Here is a 20,359-nt window from a genome sequence, read left to right on the forward strand (position 1 = left end):
ATAAGGAATTAGGAAGCAATAGGTTCTATATCTGCAGCTGTAAGAGAGCTGTCTGTTGAGATGGTGAACTCTTACCTTGAATCCACTAAGCAGATCTTCTGAGGAACAGGGCAAAACTTCCAGCCTTTAGCTGAAATGTGGGCCAGGAACATTTTGTTTGAATGTTTGTCTCCTCTTGCTCCCTGCTTCAAAAAGCAGTGTAACACATCTACCTTGATAATGAGAGTAACATTGATGGAGGCATGTCTCAAGCCAGTTCAGGTATCTTTTATACGTGGCTGACATTCAAAAAGTTTGCTCATAGTCATAGAAACTTTTTGAGAATGGTTGAGACGCTGAAGAAGCTGAATTAACTTGTTAGGGAAAGGTTCCCATTTGTTAGATTCCTCTGGGTTTTCCAGGCCCTACTTGGTTCAGCTGCGGTTTGCTTATATGGAAAATTATGTTAGTTTTAAAAATATTGGTACATCCTAAATTGGTTTTCCTTAGAGCATGCTGAAGTTCCTCTAAATTTAATGTGCTGTCTATCTTTTCTGTCCTGTATGCTCTTCTTTCTACTTATTCCCAGACAAAATTCAGCGTGACTTGCTTTTCATTCAGGCATTAACTGCTTCGTTCCTTGTGTTTTGTTCATGCTGGTATTACCTTCCCCTGGCTTTGATATCCTGAGGATGGCACCAGTTTTCTCTGGGCAATAGCAGGTGCTAGTACACAGCTATAGACCAGCTTCTCATTTTTAGTTCTTCCATAGACTGCCAAGCAGTGAAGAATTTGGGAATCCTTGGAAATATTTGGGGAAAAGATACAGCAGTTAATACTGTTATTGTATGCCTCTTCAGCCTATTGGTATTTTGGAAATTACTGCCTTGATGGAAGCAGACAACGTCAGTGACATTAAGTATACCTAGCAAGAGAATATCCTGAACTAAAAGGTTCATTTTTTAGCTCATTGAGCTTGTGTTTAACTGGTTATAGGAATGGAAGAATGGGTTTAAGGATTTGCTTATACCTCATTTTATCAATTGGTCTGTCTTCGGATTCTTTTTATAATATGGGTTTGTGATAATGTGGTATACTGAGGTTAGTAGCAAGGAATGAGGAGGTAATAAGCTGGAGAGCTGATGCGGTACAGAGAATATCTGCATAAATTCCTATGGAAGGAAACTATATTCTCTGCCATCTGGAGAGGCCCTCTGCATTGCACTATGTTCAGCTGACAAGCTTTGAAACTGAGAGCAGGCTTTTCAATAGATTCATTCAGAGGGAGAAGGAAGAGAAAATATACAAAACCTTAGATATTAAAAATATGTAGGAAACATCAACTGACTTAATATCAGTGACATTCCTGTAAACTAAAAATTTAGAATTAGATAATGGCATCTATTTAATTATAACAACTGAGTTTCCTTTTCTTATGGAAAAATAATGTAGGCCATGGTGGTCTGACTTAACGTTTTCGAATCTTTATGTAGTTATTGTTTCTTTTTCTTTCTTTTTCTCTCTTTTTTTTTTCTTGCTTCTCTATGACTGTTTCATTGTGCTGAAAATTAGTAAGTCCTACCTGTCTTTGCCCTCCAAATTTCTATCTTTTATTCCCTTAACACCATGTTTTCACATATGTGAATGATGACATACATAATTTGAAACAGCATTTAACCAGAAAACCCAGTGTTTTGTTCTGCTTCTGGACATGCTTTTTGTTGTACGATAAGCTGAATTAGGGTGAAGTATGTATCACATTTCTGGTGTGTTCTGTACTTTACTTTTTGGACCAGAAGGTATGAATATGTGTGGGGGGTTTTGTTTGTTTTTTTGCTCTGTTACTTTATATCTTTCACTTCTGTTTTAATGCAGACTCAAGAATGAACAATCCGTCAGAAACCAGTAAACCATCAATGGAGAGTGGGGATGGGAACACAGGTAAGAAATGATGTCTTGGTGCACAAATATTTTCTGATGGAATTGAATGGGTGTGAAAAGCAAAATTTCTTCACCAATTTACAGGATGTTTTTTAAGACAACTATTGTTTTTAAGACTTGAATACTGCTTGTCACAATATGCTGAAAATAAATCGTTAACCCTAGTGTATGCAGAGCACTACTCATGCATCATCAATATGTACATAATAGTTCCCATTCCCCCTTCCTCTCTCTGAAATGTTTCTGATAGTGTGGAAAGCCTAGTGGCTGCAGCTCTCCATAAAGCCGTCTCATCCTTTCCTTTCAGAACCTACCTTCAGCTGCCTCTAACGTCGGCACTTTCTTTTTGGGTTGAAATTTTCCATGGTGGATGTGGGCCATTGGCTGATCTTGTTTCCATTTTAGACTTCATTCAAGCTATTGCAACAGTTCTCAAGAACAAGGCAAAGAGAGAAAGCATCATTTCTCAACGCTAAAAAATGTTAGTGACCTTTTCTGTAACGTCTTCATGTGTTAGAACGGACCCTTGAAATTTGGCGGAGGAAGTTGTTGTGTTGCGCCTTTTGGCACATCTTTAAGATGTGGCTAAGTTTTATAAGTCCTTGAAGAAGCATTCAAAGCCACCATAACTCAGTTGCATGACTTAATTCCTTTCTGGAGGTCATTTAAGGTTTGTTTTGGAAACAAGAGAAATGACAACTCTGAAGAGTATATAGAGTCTTCTCTGGGCTCAGGATAGTGTTTGGGCAGAGGAGACTTTAATTTGAAGGAACTTGTTCTTGTTGCTTTGAGAGAGCTCTAGCTTCTTTCCATGAGAAAAATAATTTTTTCTCCTCTCTTGTTCAATATTAAGAGTTTTCTTTTATTTTTGACTCTGGAAACTGTGATGGAATTAACAATTTATTGCACTTTTTGCTGTTATCTCCTCATTCTGTTTGAAAGGCTTTACAGCTAACAGTAACTGACTGTTTCCAGTGCTGATCCAAGAGACTGGATGTTTTCTGCCAATAGAGGGCGTCAGTCAAAAGGAATTCAGCTCACTTATCAATGTGTTTTTTTATTATTTGCATCTCAGTTTTTATAATTCCAGTTGTGTTGGTAATAGGGGGGTACCAGTCCTTTCTTGTACAAAAATGATTTATAATGAATTTAATACTCTTTTAGGATGATATGAAGCATTATTTTCAAAAATCTACAGGCTGTAAATATTCCATAGTCATAGATATCATCAACAGAACAAAGGCTTTAAATCTCTTTTCCATAGAATCATTGTAACTAGAAGTGCGTTCTAAGAAAATGTAGACTTCCTCCTTTGTTTGACCGCAGTTCCCTGCATACGCTTTCTCAAAAGAGTGCATCCCCTGGTGGACGTCTTCAAATGCAACTTTACCTAGCAGTTTTGCCTAAATTAAACTCTTAAAGAGGAAGACTTAGTTTATTTATAGGTAGTTCATTATCACGTAAGTATTCCCTCTGCTTTAGTAGAACCCTAACTTTGCTGTCCTGCAGCAAATAGATCATCAGTATAACAGATGTGAGCATGGGCTGATCAGCATAAGGATAGTGGTAACGGTATAAAGAAATTGCTGGATTATAAAGCTGCACATAGATGCTGTTGTCACAAAAGGGGATACAGTGCCTGTGTTTTTTCTATTCTAATACTAAGGCTGCTTTATTACAAACGTTTGATTACTCTCTTGATGGCATTTGCTTGGACCTTTTGCAAGCATTACTTCTGTAACTTAAATGTTCCCAGTCATTCATTTAAGAATTTTTAGATGATGCAAACTGAAAGAATCTAGAATTTTTGAGGTCTCTTGGTTCTGCAGTCTTTACTTTGTTTTTACATGTAGTGCTTATAAATAATTGGAGGTAGTGCTTAATAACATTTGTGATGTTCTTTGGGGACTCAAGCATCAATTACATTAGTCAACTGGTAGATTTTTAAATCCTGAAAGGAATATTTATGAAACGTAACTTCAGGTTTTTGACCAGGGTACCTAATTTATGGTTCTAGGCTCTGTGCATACTTAGTAAAAAGAACTCAGCTTTTACTTAAATGCTATGGGCTAGAAGTGCCATTGATTGTATAGGAAGTTAAATGCATAAGGATAAATTTTATGAAGACTGAGTTCTTATTTTTGTAACTTTTTGATAACTCCACTCGTTTCCCAGTGATGTTTGTAAATCACTTGTCTCATGTTTAAGCACTGCTAGTCTATCTATTAATCCTCAGTGGATGTTTGTTTGAGTCAATGCTGTTTCAAACCTCTAGTAAGATGATGCAACTTGACAATTTCAGGAGAAATTGCTATAGTGCATGAAATCTGCATCTGGCAGAGCTAGCATCTTCAGAAAAAATATGATTGTCACTGGTAAAGATGACTTAAATCAGAAGTTCTGTGAGTTAATAGCTAATTTTCATGGAAATTAGCAAATCAGGGTTCTCTGCTTCTAATACTATTTAGGGAACATAGTAAATTCCCCTGAATAGATTAGTCACAATAAAATGCCTGAAACAAATTTTAACTTTTGAGTTTTCATGCTAATTTTATTCTCTTTTAAGCAGCTGAAAAAGTAACCTGTATTTCAGATTTCCCCCCCCCCCAAAAAAAAAAAAAAAAGTCTTGTGCTGGCTGACTGTTTCCGTAAGAATGTGGTTTGATGAACTGATCTTCAGTATTGCAGAATTGCACAAATCTTTTCCAACCTTTGGTTGTGTCTGGACGGGCCACCTAGTATCTACTGGAAAAGAGAAAGAAAAGCATGACTGAGTGTCTTATAGTAAACTGATGGCCTTTCTTTTTCCTTATTGAGCTTACAACATTTTCCAAAACTATTCAGCCTTTTCTTCTTTTTTGTTTAATGACTATTACTTTTTTCAGTGATGTGCAGATGCAGTACTTTAAAGTATCCGCATATAACTTCTGTGAAAACTCTAGTCAATAACATGCATTGACATAGCAAAAATAAGTTTTGTAAGTGTAGTATTTGAAAGAAGTATTCTAAATATTCTTCTTTGCAGTGCTTCATTCCCCGAGATTAAATTTCCAGTTTCCATAAAAGGAAAGCCTATGGAAGAGGGACCATGAAACACACTTTCACAGCTAAATTTTGACCAAATATCAGTATTATGTGTTTTAATAATGTTGATTAGGAATCAATGACTTCTGGGTAATGGGGATCCCCCCCGCTAACTGTTCCGGGGTCACATTAATGGAACGGGAGGATTCAGTAGGCAGCTCTCCTTTTTCTGAGCCAAGGAGGAGGGGGAAATGTGGAAATGTAGTGCAGATGCTGGGAGACACTGAGAGCACAGTGCAGATGGCTACCTATTCAACTTCTCCCTTCTCCTGATTTTGCTTCCCTTCCTGCATCCTTTCCTGCACCTTACTGCACATCTCCAGACCTGTAATCCCTCACTCCACCTCTTCTTGTGCAGTTTGCAAATTTGGCCTAAATTGTGATAACTGTGACCTTGGATTTTGAAAGTATATTCTTCTGTTCCATTTTTTCCTGCCTTTATACTCTGCAGGTATGATCCCAAGGCAGTATAAAGTAATCCAAATTCAGGGTGCCTTGGTTCTTTCTGTTCTTATTTTTTTTCTTGTGCTGCGGCTAACCTACAGTAGCACTGAGCAATGCGGCTCAAAGATCTGAGTTACTGAAAATTAATTGCACTTAGTTTTCCTCCAAACCAGCTTCCTAAAGTTGCTTATCACATGGCTGAATTTATGCCAGAATTTAAGGTTGCTTAAATTGCATTGGACTAGAAGGGTGAAATTTCATATTATAGCTTGATTCAGTCTAAGAGCTTGCTGCCACTGAGAACAGGGAGGGCTTGCTTCCCTATTGCTATCTCCCTGACCTCCCTTGCTATGCAGTACCATGCACTGCTTTGCCCTCTCTGCTGCTTGTCGGACCCTGAGCTAAGTTAATTCATCTCACTTATCTGGCAAAGCACTAACTTGCCCCAAACCAAGAGTGAACAGTTCACATGAATAGTCCTCTCTTCAGTTAGCAAGTTGAATTAACTTACTGCAGGGTCCATAAAATATCAGAGGGGGTGGAACAGGGACAATACACCTGGGAGCAAGAAGAGAGGGGAGATGAGATCCCACTCTCACTTTTTATTTTTTTATTTTTTTTGTTGCTGATGAGCTGTTAGATCTGCTCTAGCAGTTATGTGGGAGCTGGGATGGAGATGGAAAAGAGATTGTTAAGAAGAGGTAGGCCATGCATCTGCCATATCTTTAATCATCATGTCTGTGTATTTAATTCTTACCTTGAGCAGAAGTGGCACCATGCTCCTTTTGTCCCTTATAGTGTGCTGACCTTCTGCACCTGAGAGCTCCATCTTCCAGTGTCCTTCTCCAATTTCTTGGCTTCCACAGGAGGAGTGTCATGTCCTTCTGAGCACCTTAGGGGCAAGGCCTCTCGCATGCTGGACTCAAAGTTCATTTTCCCCACTGTTCTTCAAAAGATGTGGGCATCCTGTGATAAATGCAAGGATGTGTGGTAGCGTTCCTTCTAAAACTAAGGCTGCGTGTGAAGGAAAGGGGACACTCTGCTTTTGGATACCAAAAAGCTTAAGATGCAAGTAGAACAGAGTGAACAGGTGGAGTGTGGGGCTTTTTTGGCTTGGGTATATTGTAAAGGCATGGATTTGGGGAGGATTGGGGAGAGGGTGTTGATCCTTCAAGAATCAATTTAAAGTGAATGTTATTTTCTCGCAGCACTTGTCTAAGCTGGGTTTTGGGCCTGTGGAGATTTTAGCTCAGACTTGGAAGTCAATTTGTTTGAAACTGTCAACCCTAGTAGAATGGTTTCACATTTCCATCTGAAGAGTCAGCCAAAGTGCTAACTGGGCTATTTCTGTCCACATGCACAGCAGTGCCCTTCTCATATGGTATCGTGATTTGATGCTGTTTTGGAAGACAGTTAACTAGACCCGCTTCACCTATTTCTTTAAGGTTAGGTTTCCAGCTAGTTTTCTCAGAAAAGGAAAAATTTTTGGACCCTTGCGAGTTTCTGGTTAGAATGAGGAATATCTGCTTCATAATGTGTTTTCTTATATTGTGGTGGTTTTTTTTTGGGGGGGGGAGTATGCAGGGAGGTGGTGTTCCTGACTGCAGGTGGGAAACGGCTCATACAAAGCATTCACATAAGTGAGGAGGGGTAGATTGTTTTCTTTTGATTACAGTAGCTATTTCTCAGGAGTGACTTTTATATCCTTAGCCAACCATCCTCCCATTCTCTTTGGACTTCTGCATTGACAGAGTTCCAGGGTTTACTGGAAAAAATGAATGTAGGTGAGACCCTTCCAGCTCTTTCCAGCAGACCTTCTTTCTTACTTACTTTTGAGGAATGCATTCAGGTTGCATTTGTCTAATTCAGGCCAGTGATAGTCCTTCCATTCAATTTGGATGGAACTGTAATTTTAAACTCATTAAGCAAAATAATTTTATATGGGTTAAAATTTGAATGTTTTTAAGCTGTCTGTGGCAGTAACAGGTGTGTTTAAGTCTGTAAATCCTGGCCCAAAACATAGAAGATAATGAAAAACTGAAAACTGATCAATTCCCTCCCCCATCCCAAAACAAAAAATACATCAAAGGACCATCTTCGGTACATCTCCTGTAGGTGCTGGAAAGCTTGACTGTCTATACTGTATCTGCATTTAATTGAACAGTGACCCCCATCTTTGAAATTTTCTATCTATGTAAACTGTAGGTCAAACCAACTGTGTAAAATATTGGTGAATCATGTATCTTACTAGTAAAATTTTATGCTTCCTTGATTTTGCAGACATTTCTAAGGAAGTGGATAACCTGGATTTTTTTTACGCAGAAAAATGTAGATGATGGAATGAATTTTGAAGTAGGAATTAGTTGAACATTTGTCCATAGGCATTGAAGAAAAATCTGATTGTCATTAGGGAATAAACATGCAAGTCTAAACCTATTTTTACTTCTTATTTTAATCACCCTATTTTTAAGATGGCATCATTTGTTCCAGAAATTCCATGTAGCTTTATAAACTGAAAATCTCCCTTGTTATTGTTAGCCACTATAGGTAGTAATAATACCCAACTTAGAAAACAGTTGTCACTAATATTGATTTTTATTATCTTCACACAGAGTTATTCTTAAAAGGTTATAGTTATAGCTGCTCTTGGCAGAGGAGAATTCCGTGATAGTTTCTTGTGAAAATATTCAATTATTTTTCTCATAACCAGACGATTTGGGGTAGTTTGGGGGCTTTCGTGTCTTTCAAGCCCTTTAGGGCTTCCTTTAGGAGGAAGAAGACAAAAATGTAATAAAACGATCAGTTTGTAGTTATTTCAAAGTGGATGAGAACAAAAGTAAGCACAGTCGGTTATTTTATATGATGAGAGCTCTGCACAAATGTTCATGAAAATGCTGAGGTATCTTTTATCAAAAGAGCAAAATTTTGGCCCATAACTGTTACATACATGCATACAATACTTCTGTCTTGCTCAAGTATTATTTTCCCTGTCCTTAGTGAAAGTTGACTATATATGAACTTTCTTTCTGCCACTTTCTGAGCTTCAAAATGGCCTTCAGCTATTGGGTAGAGAGTGCATGCAAAATTTAAATGTAATTTAATCTTAGCAACATGCAGTCATTCTGTTCTCAAACCATGGCAAAGGATGATAGTGTAATGGTGTGCACAGGGTAAGTAGGATCATAGAAATTAAGGAGACTGTGAAGTTGATTTTGTTCAGCTGACAAATGCTATATTATCAAAGTCTGGGAGTAACAGTGCTTCCTTCATTTCAGTAAAAACACCTCTGATTCTTGTGCCTCTTGGAGGGCTTTTCCACTCCATTCTGATGGGAGAATAGCAGGAGACTTAGGAATATTAAATCTTATTCCATTTGAGTAAAAGTCATAACTAATAGTTCATATTGTCTCTCTGTTTTTCCAGGCACGCAAACAAATGGCCTGGACTTTCAAAAGCAGCCTGTGCCTGTCGGAGGAGCAATCTCTACAGCCCAGGCCCAGGCCTTCCTTGGGCACCTTCATCAGGTAAGAGACCCATTTCAAAGCAGGAAAGACTCAGGCAGGGAGAAACATACCTTTTCTTGTATGTTCTTTCTTTATGTGAATAATGGGTAGTCATGTAAAAGCATGTATGCTTAGACAACATGCTTAAGTACCTTACGTGGGAAAAGGTCTTGTTGTGGGAGGCAGTCATTTCATTGCATTAGGCTATGACTGTGTTGCAAGGAGGGTGAGACCTATCTAGGGGAAATAGCTCCCTTTTGGGGACTTTCGAATACTTAATCTAAGGAAAAAAGTAATGGACATGCCAAGTTGAAAGGCAAGGTCAAATTTTTTGCTAAAGGATTGTATTAGCACAATGGCTGCCTGAATGAGATCCTGAAGCTGTTACTATCTAGGTAAGACACCAGAAGTGGTGCTGAATGGTATTCAGTACTATGCTCCAATCGTTTGAGGTTTTACATGTTAACTAGAAATGTGAAATGATTGTACTTACTAAGCATATATGTCTGTGTGTGTATATACTTATTTATTTAAGAAAAAGCTTTTTGAAGGACATGTTTGCCACATGATATTCAGGTTTCTTCAGGTTTCTACCTACTACCTTTCCTCCACTCTGCTGCTGCTCTGTTTAGGGAATCAAAGCTGAATTTTAGGTATAGGCTGAAGGAAAATGGGGCATCCATAGGCAAAGAGAAAGTGTAAGGAGTATTTTAGGGCTTTTTTTTTGTTGTTGTTGTAGTTTCTTTTGGTAGTTTTCTGCCTGATCGCGCTTGATGTATGAAAACAAATGTCCTGCTTTCTTTCTCTTCCTTGGCACCAAGTTTAAACTTTAAAATACTGCAGCTAATTGGATGACCTTGAATGCTTGAGGTCTGGGGTTGCACAGTTATTGTGGTATAATTGAGATACTGAAGCTTTTATACCTTCTTCTAAGAGCTCAGAACTGCCATTTCATTGTATGGAACATTCAATACTTTTTGTCACATAATTCTAATTTTCCTAGTAGATGCAGTTATGTAGGATATAGGGAGTGCCAGTGTTTGAATTTGCTAAACTTATAGGCTGTTGTAGGATGCCTTATACGGAGAGAAGCTGACTAGTTTTCATGTGTTGTTGGTATGTGTTTAACATGGAGACAGATGCAGATATTCTGAAGAGTTTTATGTGTCTGGTAGTTTGCTTTGGTTTTTGTTTTGTTATATAGATTGATCCAGGACACTAATTGTATTTAGCACAGTATTTTATCTTGCTTTGAAAATGTATTTATTTAACAGCTGTCAGGATCTTTTTAAGTTCATATTTGATAAGGCATTACTCATTTCTTGAAGGCTGGTTGAAAGAAAAATCTCAACTATTCTTTTATGCACCTGTGGGTCTGTGGGAACCTATGGTAAATTTGGCTGTCCTCTTCCAGTATGGCCGCTGTTAGTGGGAGGTGATTCAGTCTTAACATGCAGTGCTTTCCTCCAGACTAATACAAAATATTAGGTACTAGGCAGCATTCAGGCACAATTTAGTTTGGTGCTCTAATTAGAAAATGTTTGTGTAGTAAAAAAGGGATCCAAATTGCATTCAAAGGGACTTTCAGGTATATGCTGACTGTACCTAAGAGATGTATGTTTTTAGTCCTTTTTTTTTTTTTAATGCTGTAATAGATAAAACATTTTTTTTTGACTACTATTTTTTTTCTGCTTTTAGTGGGAGACAGCCAGTTTACTTACTGTTTAGACTATGCTCTGTTCTGATTAGTCTCTGCTCAGCTTGTATCAACTCCAGCAAACTATACTTGGATTGTGATGAGAAGGAGCTTTTCTGGGAGAGTTTTCTTAGATATAGAATATACTTAGTAAGTCTGATAGAACTTCATCTGAAAGGATAGGAAGTATTTCTAAAGTGACCTTTAGGGGCTGCCTATACAAATATTCAGTTACTAATTTCATGTAGTGAATTTGAATTAAAACTCTCCATGCTTGCAGATATGTTGATGCTCTTTTATGTGATAAGTATTATGTGGGGATGTCTTTTTATACAGCACACAATGCCACCTTTTGATTTGTTTTTTCTTATCCTTATCTGTTGCCTGGTTTTGAAACCTGGCCAGAGATGGAATTCACTACAGGTTGTAACTTAGACCTTTGAAAGTATTAGTTATTACATAACATTGCTGCTTTATAGTAGGAGTGGTGGTGGAAAAAAAACAAGGAGAGCTTGATTAAAGTGGTCTTCAGTAAATGAACATTTATCACTTACGGTTACAGACAAAATTCTTATTACAGATAAAATAATACTGTTTAAAAATCTTAGCTTCTGAAACATCAATTTCTTTCCACTGCTACCCCACAAGAACTTCTTTGGACTTGGCTGTTAATTGCAAGCATTGCATTTAGCTTTGAGCATACCTGAATCAGTACAGCCTTTGCTAAGTGTCTCCGGTCCTCAGTATCAAGATGGACAGCAAATACTTGAACGGGCTGATTTATGGAAGAGTTTTTATGCTGTGGGTTTTATGCCAGGCAGTTGATTGCTCCTTTGTCGTGTAAGGAAGCAGGTGAATGCAGTGCGCATATTTGGGGTAAGAGCCATGCTGAAACATTAGAAGGCTGGTGATTAGAGTTTTAACATTGCCCCCCCCCCCCGCCTCCCCAAGCCTAGATATTTATATAGGAATAGTCAACATGTCCACCTCCAAATGCTCTGTTGCCACTCAATTTCGCATTAATATCTAGGTCCCTAGGCAGGAAGAAATACCTTCAGCAAGAAGTAGACGAATAATACTGCGAAAGGTTCATACGGATTTTCTCAATGTTGCGCATAACCCCTATTTCAATCATTCAAGTGTTATAGGGGTGTATGTGTGTAGTTCTTGGAGGAGTTATTTGTTGGTTGGGAAAGAGAGGGTTGTTCTTTTTACCTCTTTAAAGCTTTCTGTGGCTCCTACGCTATTTCCTTCCTGCGTTTGCACTATGTTGTAGGTCCAGCTTGCTGGAACAAGTTTACAGGCTGCTGCTCAGTCCTTAAATGTACAGGTAAGGACTGTTTCCTCCTTCTGCTGTTCCTTCTCTCGTTCTGCTTCCCAAACAGGCTGTTTGTCCGATTAGAGAGAGTTTTTAACCTGTGATATGTCACTGTATTTTTGTTTTGACTGGGCTTGCAGGAGATAGGTATGATAGTTCCACAGCTGTAAAGGAGGTTCAGGATTGTAAGCATTCAGAAACTGGAGATGCTTAAAACATCCGAAGAACATAATTTTATGCTGAATTTCAGTCAACTGTTGTAATATAACATGAAAACTATCTATAAAACTCCAGGAATATTTCATGTTCTTCCATTTCTTCCCTTATTTTAATCACTTCAAGGATTACATTGCCAGAGTTACTTTGCAAATTGTCCTTACTTCTGGTAGCCGAGTATAGGAGTCTAATCTAACGTTAACTATGTAATGTGGCTAGTGTAGATTGCTTGTGTGAATAAAACACAGTACTTTCAAAATAAGTCAGAGTACTTGCTGCTTAATAATGTACAGGAGACAACAAAGCTTTCAAACTTTTTATATGGTCCCAAACGCTTCGTAGTGTATCAGTTAACATGCTGCTTCCCCTCGATAACTACATTAAGGGACAAGGGATGCCGTTTTATTGAAATCTGGTTTCACTATTGCTTATTATTAAAGAACGTGTGTCAAGCATTACATAAAACGCAAGAGAATGTGGACCCACTTGCACATAATACCAATTTGGAAAGAAGAGGAGGTATAGTGACCTTCCTTCCTAAGAGGAAGGAGGCAGAAAATTGCCTTGGTTGCCATGGTAAACTTCCATCCCTGAGAGAGATGTTGGCAAACAGGCTGTATCTCCAGTGCAGAATGTTTACAGTCCTGCGCTGTAATTATCGCTCAATGACTGGCAGAATTAATCAGAGCCTTTATGTTAATTAGCCTGCTCTGCAGTCCCCAAAACAGGTGGTGGAAAATATGCAAATCTATGCAGAATTTTAATGTTCTGCATAACCAGTTTTAATTATCATAAAACTCTCTCCCCCCCTTCATGCACTTGCATTTCCTCCCTCGTGTCTTCACAATTTCTTCTTCTAAAAAAATAAATAGCCTTTTAAAGTGAAGCAGCATTCAGTTAAATAAATGCTAAACTTTAAAAACTTTATTTAAAAGCACTGTGTTTATTGTGTGCTTTGCTGTAGGTAGATAAACATATGAGGATTTCTCAGACCAGTTCCATATAAGTCAATGACACGGTGACTTAGAGGTGCAGGATGCAGATACAGAAAATGGAAACACAATCTCCTTTCCCCTGTTCCATTGTTGAGGATTTTAGGCAGTGAATAATTTTAACAACCTTTTCTTTCTTTATGCTAAAAGGTAGTGTCTGCTTCAATTGCATTGCGTAAAATGAAATAGGATCTGAAAATAATGTCAGAGTTGCAAAAGACCTGAGAGTGTTTTTGTTTTGTTCAAACAGCATTACCTACAGACATGTTAGAGCAATCATAGCTGAGATGGTGGGCACATAGAACCATGGCTTAAACCCACTCTTAAAATAAACCCAAGGGCTTTTCATATGTAGATGAAAAAGATTTTTGTTGTATAGTGTTGAGATAGCAGTGTATGCATTAACATCTGTTTTACACTATAAAGACTTGTATATTTTTTTTCCCTAGTCTAAATCTAATGAAGAATCTGGGGACTCTCAGCAGCCAAGCCAGCCTTCCCAGCAGCCTTCAGTGCAGGCGGCCATACCCCAGACCCAGCTCATGCTGGCCGGAGGACAGATCACCGGGGTAAGGTTTACCCGAGAGTACTGTAGCAAGCCTCCTATCTGTTGAACGATGGCAATATTGCTGTCCCCTTAGAATTGCCAAGGGAGGGTATTGTCATTCCTTGCAACATAGGAAGAAGCTTGAGTGAAAGAGAGATCAGAAAATACTTTCCTATAAAAAAGCAGACTGTCAGTAATTTTTGTTTTTTGATTTTAGTTGCAAAGTATTTGCTTCAGGAAAAAAAAGGTATTTTTTTCTCTCTGTTCTCAGTATCCTCCTCAACTCTGCAATGAAACGAAAACCTGGTGTGTACAAATAAGAAAGTCACTAATGTCATAAAGTTGAATTTTTATTTCTTTGCAAGATTAAAATGTGACATGTGAGCATGAGACTAAATCTTATCAGATACCTGAGCTATGATGAAAAACAAAAATGGGGGGACTGCTGACACTAATTCTTTCTCTTGTCAAACACATTTCTTTTTAAGTAACTGGGTTGGTCCTTGTCTCAGCCTACCTTAATTCAACTCTTCTGCTTTAACCTCTCAGTTTTGAGGGCTTTTTTAACCACAGAGTTTTGGGAGGGATTATGGGATAGCTGTTGTTTAAGGATTATTGGGGTTTCTAAATTGTAAATGCCTTCAGTTATTTAAAGAAAAAGCAAGTTTTATGAATGGGCTGGTTTGGTGTAATCAGCTTTGCCATTTTAAGACTTTGCATGTTAAATAAGGATTTTAAAGCTAGTCATTCCAACCACATATTTACAATTTGAACTGTGAGGTTAGATCTTCTCTACGCTTGTATGAAATGATGTCTTAATGTCATGTTCAGTTCTTAAACCTTCTAGTAAGTTACTTTGTAAATAGACATCCATATTTAGTTTTTGATTAATTACATTTGAAAAATTTTAAAGTGAGGGTTTTTTAACAATAAGATATGTTGGGCTTTAATAACTTATTTTTCTCATTTTCAAAAAGTATTAATTTGTTTTATTTTAGGAATGTCTGCAGTAGTGCAGCATTCAAGACTCCAGGCCTATGCAGACATAGACTGTAGTAAATATGGGCATCAAGATTCATTTACATGTAAAGGAGAGACTGCTGCCACCTGTTTCATAGAGATAATGCATGCTTGGGAAAGGGAAGGGATGTAAACTTGCCAACTCTATTCTATTTAAAAAATAAAAAAAAACAGATGGGGAGACTTGGAGAGAAACAAATGGAGCTTGTGTTCTTTACTTATATCTTAGGGCATAATGGAAATGATGGAATATGGCAGGGATTCATGCTAATGTGAAGCAGCTGGGGTGTTATCAGTTTGTTCAGTAGCCATAGCCAGCATTCCTGCTTCTCATTCATCTGGCTAATCACTTGCTGTTCTGTTGGGTGTAAATTTCCTTTCAAATCCTGGCAGTACTGATTCTTTTCTTTTGCTTGCTACTTAATTACCTTTTTTCCTGAAGCTCCTAGTCGAGCCATGGAGAAAACTTAGATGTAAATGTCGGTTCTGTAGGTTCCAATCTAAGTACAAATGAGTCTGCTCATACCATTTGGTTTGCGTCAGTTTTGTGACAGGTTGATTCCTTCACTATGCTGAGTGGCCAGCTGTGCTTATTTAAGGCCAAAGTCATTGGCTGGTTAATGGCTGAACTGTAGTAATAGTTCTAGGAATGTCTGGTTAATATAACTAGGAATGGGCTAGTTAATGACTTTGCAGCTAAATGGCTCTTCCCTTTATTAATGGCTGTGTTTTCTAATTATTTATAGCTCACGTTGACGCCAGCCCAGCAACAGTTATTACTACAGCAGGCGCAGGCACAGTTGCTGGCGGCTGCAGTGCAGCATTCAGCCAGTCAGCAGCACAGCGCTGCAGGTGCCACCATCTCGGCCTCTGCTGCAACGCCGATGACGCAGATCCCTCTATCTCAGCCAATACAGATTGCACAGGTGAGCCTTGAGGCTTGAGAGGGCGGAAAATGAAGATGTTTGACTAATTGCATCGTTCAAGTAAAATTTTTCTTCCATACTCAGTAAGCTTCTGGAATCCTTGAGCACTGTCAGTGTTTCTGCGCTTGTCCTGAGCGGCAGGTTGGTGGGTAGAGCAAAGAATGCACACTGGCTGCTCATCAGTTCCACCTGCTTCTGAATTTGTTCCAGAATCTGACCAGATGCTGTATTCTCAGAATTTCTCAGAATTTCCCTCCCTATAGTTAGCTTAAGAAAGGAGAAAAAAGGGTATAGAAAGATGCCTATAGAAATGACCTGTATGCATAGGAGAGAGATCCACATATCAAAAGGACGCATGTTTTGACTCAGTACTTAATGCTCAGAGTTCAGTGACAAAGAATTGGCACTCGTGTGTCTAGAGAGAATCTTGCCAGAATGAGTCTGGTGTCTGAATCTGTCCAGTTTTATGGTCTGCTGCTAAAGACCTGTTAATTCTTAATTCTGAAGAGCTTCTTGCCAAGGAAATTCTGCTTACTAAGAACAGCAAAGATCCTCCTGAATCTTTCAGGTTTAGCTTAATTCAGTGTGGAGAAGGTGGCACCGCTGACTGTGGTTAGCATATGCAGTGTAGAGGCTTTTGGGACTTCTGAAGATGGGTAACCGAATGCATAGTACAGGCTTCTTGAGTGGTATGTATAGGTGACTGTCACCAACACTGAGGTCCATCTCTCCACAGTTTAAGGTTTTCAGTATGTAATATTTCAGTTTGATTAGTCTAGCTGCAAAGTATTTTGAGTCCTGTAATCTCCAAGGTTGCCGCTTCTAACAGTGAGCAGCTTCTTTAAGATCGTCTGACACTTTCTATTCAGCCTATTTTCACTTGCATTCAACTGGGATGAAGTGTCAAAGAAGTGAAATGAGGACTGATTAAGTAAAAGAATGGAAATGTTACAATTATCTGTGAAGCCCACTGGCAAGATGTGCTATTCCTTTATTGTGCTAGTCCACTTGCAGAATAACAGCCTGGTTCTGCTATCAGTTATTTTGTTAGCTGAAGTGGCAAAGCTTGATCTAAAAGTTCTGACCTGGCTGGCTGTCCTTACAGGGGCCAGTGTGATGCCACACCAAAAACCTACATTGCAAGGACAGTATCCGTGTTGCCTATACAGCCCTGACACTGAGGCTCTTGTGCACTGTGACACTTGTGAGTCATGTGACTAGGTACTTTCTCTCCTTTTAGCAAAGGATCCCAATTCACTGTCATGATCTGGAGATGACTCAAGGATATTATATTCAAGGAAACTCTTAGCTCTCAAGATTGTCTCTTCATTTTTTTTTTTAACCTTAGTCTATAGCCAATAGGACAGGTGGATTTCAAAAAAAAAAAAAAAAAAAAAAAAGGGAAATGTTCTGGCCAAGGAAGTTGATGGTTAGCTTCTAAAATCTCTCCATGTGTCTGTTGCAGAGTTCTCATTTGATAGTGTGCAAGTCACTTCATCTGAACTGAAGTGGTCCACTGTTGTGTGCCTCTTGTCTTCCAGGTGCCCAGCTTAAGACAGTGAGGTCTGTTTTACTGAAGTGCTGAGAGTTAAAATTTTATATTAATAGGAGCCGTACCTTGAACTTACCAGCCTTATATTTGTCAAATATGGCACCAAAATTAGTGGATACTTTTGAATACATTGTTGTGCAGCTGTGAGATTTTAGTAATCCCAGTGTTTCACTCCAGTGGGGTGCTATGAGAATTTGTGTGAAGCATTTACAATTATTAATTTACTACTGGCTTTGTCTGTGTTACTTAAAATCTTCAGAGAAGGATTTGTGTAGCATTGAGGATAAAGGATATGCCATCAAGTAGGAGCTTCTAGAGTGAGCATTGTCTGTGTGTTTCAATGAGCTAAATGCTTCTATGGAAAAATAGCATGTGATCAGGTCTTTGCCAGCACACGATGTGTCCTTGTAGGGCAAGGGAAACAAATTAAAGTTTCACTCACTTTCTGGGTTTCCTAACTTCTTGGTTTTTTTTTTTTTTTGACTTTACAATTAATTTCTTCTAGTATAGGCTATGTGATATGTATGTGTAGCTTGGATGAATTCTGTTAACGTCGTTTTATGATGAAAGCACAGGGAATAATTAATCTGGATGTTGGACGTAATTTCAGGTGTTTTATGGAAAACTTCTATCATCTAGTTTTGTAGATGGATAACACCATGCTTTTTGATTCATCTTGACACTGATTTATAAACAGGGCTCAGCTTTGCTTGTTTGTGTGCTATTGTAAACACATAGCTGATTACACAAATAGCTGAATGTTTGTTTTAATTGATGATTCCTGAATAATTGATTAACTGGCAGGTCTCTGCAGCAGGAGGATTACCATATTTATTTTAATTAACTAATTGCACAAGCATGACTTTTTTAATGTGCTCTGCAGTTAAAGTAGATTATCTGCTGCAGAAATCTGGTAAGATGTTAGTGCTGCTGCTGGGTTGATGCTAAATTGTCACTCACAGTTGTACCAAGTTTTGGAGGTCTGTGCAACCTTCTCTTGCTTGTTTTCAGGATCTATCATCAATGTTATACGATGTAAACATCAAAAAGGCAGAGATGCTTTTAAATTTGTACTGAAGTTGTAACTAGAGATAATAGTACGGAATTCAGAACTTTAAACGAGTTCTCAAAAAAAAAAACCTAAAAAAAATAATCTTTCTCCTGTCAAGATGCTCCACTCTTCTTATTCTGCCAAGGTAGAAGCTGAATTGCTTTCATCTTTCTAAACTGTTAGGAAGCACCAGAAAACGTTATTTTGGGCAGTGTTATTTTGGCTGGTATGATACATATTTCCCCCAAAGTTCTTTCCATCTCTTCCTGTGTGCTAGTAATCAGATTTTTACCACAGAGGAAAAACAAGATCAGCAAAGGAAAATTGAGTCAGGAGCTGTTTGCATGGTTGCTATTCAGAGATTTATTGTAGTGCTACAATTAACTAAATAATAAAGCTTTCCCAAGGTAGAGATAAAGTTGGATTTCAGATGAATCTGAGGGGCTGATAGTACTCTTTAAGAGTAATTAGCCTTGGAGGTATCATTTCCATTTTGCATTAGAGTTATATTTCTGTATTTAAACAAGACTCAGCCAAGTTATTGTTTGCCAAGGCGGATGCAGAGAATTAGATTGCTTGTGCCAGTTATACTGAGGCCGTGATTTAAAAACAGTTTTCTCATGTTGAAGTGCAAGATTGTGGCAACAAGAGTTGCCATGTCTTAGCTGGAGACCCTGCCTTATGAGTACTAGAGTCTTGAACAAAAAACTCTCCTTCGGTCCTCAAAAGCAGTTATCTGCCCTATCCTGTTTCTTTGTACTCTTTCTTGTACATAACTCCATCTGCTGCAATCCTTCCCACATCATCTGAGATCTTTTGGTGGGGGGGTTTCATTTGTTAGCTTTTTGTGGGGGAGGCCCTCACCCTATTTATCTTTCTGTTCATCCTTCTTTTTTCCTTCAGAAATTTCTTCCTAACTCCACCTTTTGGGATTCTGCTTTTTCTCTTATCCACCTGTATTTTCATTATTCAGCCTCTCTCCATTTCTTTTTCTTCCACTCAGTGTTCTCGGCCCTAGTCACCTTCCCCTGCTCTTTCTCTTTCTTCCATTGCATCTAGTCCTCACAGCCAATTCATTATGAGTCTCTCTGTGATGGGGTCCACTCAGTCTGTGATGAGATAGTATTGAAAGTCAGTGAATAAATGAGTGGAGGTCCCTGTCACATTGGGCTCAAGAAATAAGACTAGCTTTTACTAGCAGTATTGGCCGATATAACTTTCTTACATAAAGTCAGAAAAAAGATGGAACGCCTGGAAACAACTGGAGCAAGCATATCTCTTGTTTTGGGAAGAAAATTGGCCTAGGTTTGGTAGGAATGGCTGCAGTACTTCTAGAATTTTCTGAAAGCAAAAGATAATATCGATTTTAAAAACACTCTTGTGCACTGGGGGGTGTTTTGACATTATTTTGTAAAATCGAAGTTTCCATTTCTAAAAGGGCATTGCTTGGCCAATGCCATCTGGTGTCTGTCTACCATGTTATTACACTGCGTGCTTTTGACTTGACATGACCGAGTTGACTAAGTGATTGATGGCCAGTGTCTTTGTAATGCGGGTTAAGTATTCATTTTCTTATAATGTCTCTCTATGGTTTCATAAATCAATGAACTCTTATTTCTCTTCCCTTGTCTTCCTCTTGGCACCCGCTGCTCCTCCCAGAAAAATATTGTTGATACAACTGTTAGGTCATACTTTTAACAATTTTAAAATAATATAAGAGTATAGACAGATTTATTCAGAGAATGGCTGCATTGCTTAAATAAAATGTTATCCTTGTCAGTCTGTCTTGACTATTCATCACCATCTCCATTGCTGGCAGTTAATGGACTTTCACATCTGCTGGCCGAGCAGCTTGTGTGAGTGCTCAGTAACCTGCATCAGTCAAAATGAGCGGGGGTTAGTTTACAGGCCTTAAATAGCAAGTCTTTGTTAATCTGACTCACTTAAATAGAAATATGTTAGGAAGTATGCTAAGGTGAGCAGCTCCATTCAAGCAATCAGCCTGAGCACTGGCGTAGGAGCGGGCTGGCATTGTTAACGTTGTCTTCTGACACGGTTGAACCCAAAAGAGAATACCCATCTGCAAACAG

General features: G+C 38.4%; 1 protein-coding gene across 5 annotated transcripts in view; it reads left to right on the plus strand.

Moving 5' to 3' along the window:
- The window catches only part of POU2F1 (POU class 2 homeobox 1), a 110,031-nt gene that overhangs the window by 61,878 nt on the left and 27,794 nt on the right, over nt 1-20,359 (plus strand). For 2 of the 5 annotated variants that reach the window (XM_067300147.1, XM_067300165.1), the window contains exons 2-6: nt 1,855-1,920; nt 8,872-8,972; nt 11,924-11,977; nt 13,623-13,742; nt 15,487-15,666. In XM_067300147.1, coding sequence (XP_067156248.1) covers nt 1,855-1,920; nt 8,872-8,972; nt 11,924-11,977; nt 13,623-13,742; nt 15,487-15,666 — 521 coding nt within the window. The remainder of the gene's footprint in view (nt 1-1,854; nt 1,921-8,871; nt 8,973-11,923; nt 11,978-13,622; nt 13,743-15,486; nt 15,667-20,359) is intronic. The other 3 variants (XM_067300155.1, XM_067300170.1, XM_067300179.1) reach the window with 3 other exon arrangements.

This window comes from Apteryx mantelli, chromosome 1 (assembly GCF_036417845.1).
Source record: "Apteryx mantelli isolate bAptMan1 chromosome 1, bAptMan1.hap1, whole genome shotgun sequence".
In the NCBI taxonomy this organism is placed as follows: Eukaryota; Metazoa; Chordata; class Aves; order Apterygiformes; family Apterygidae; genus Apteryx; species Apteryx mantelli.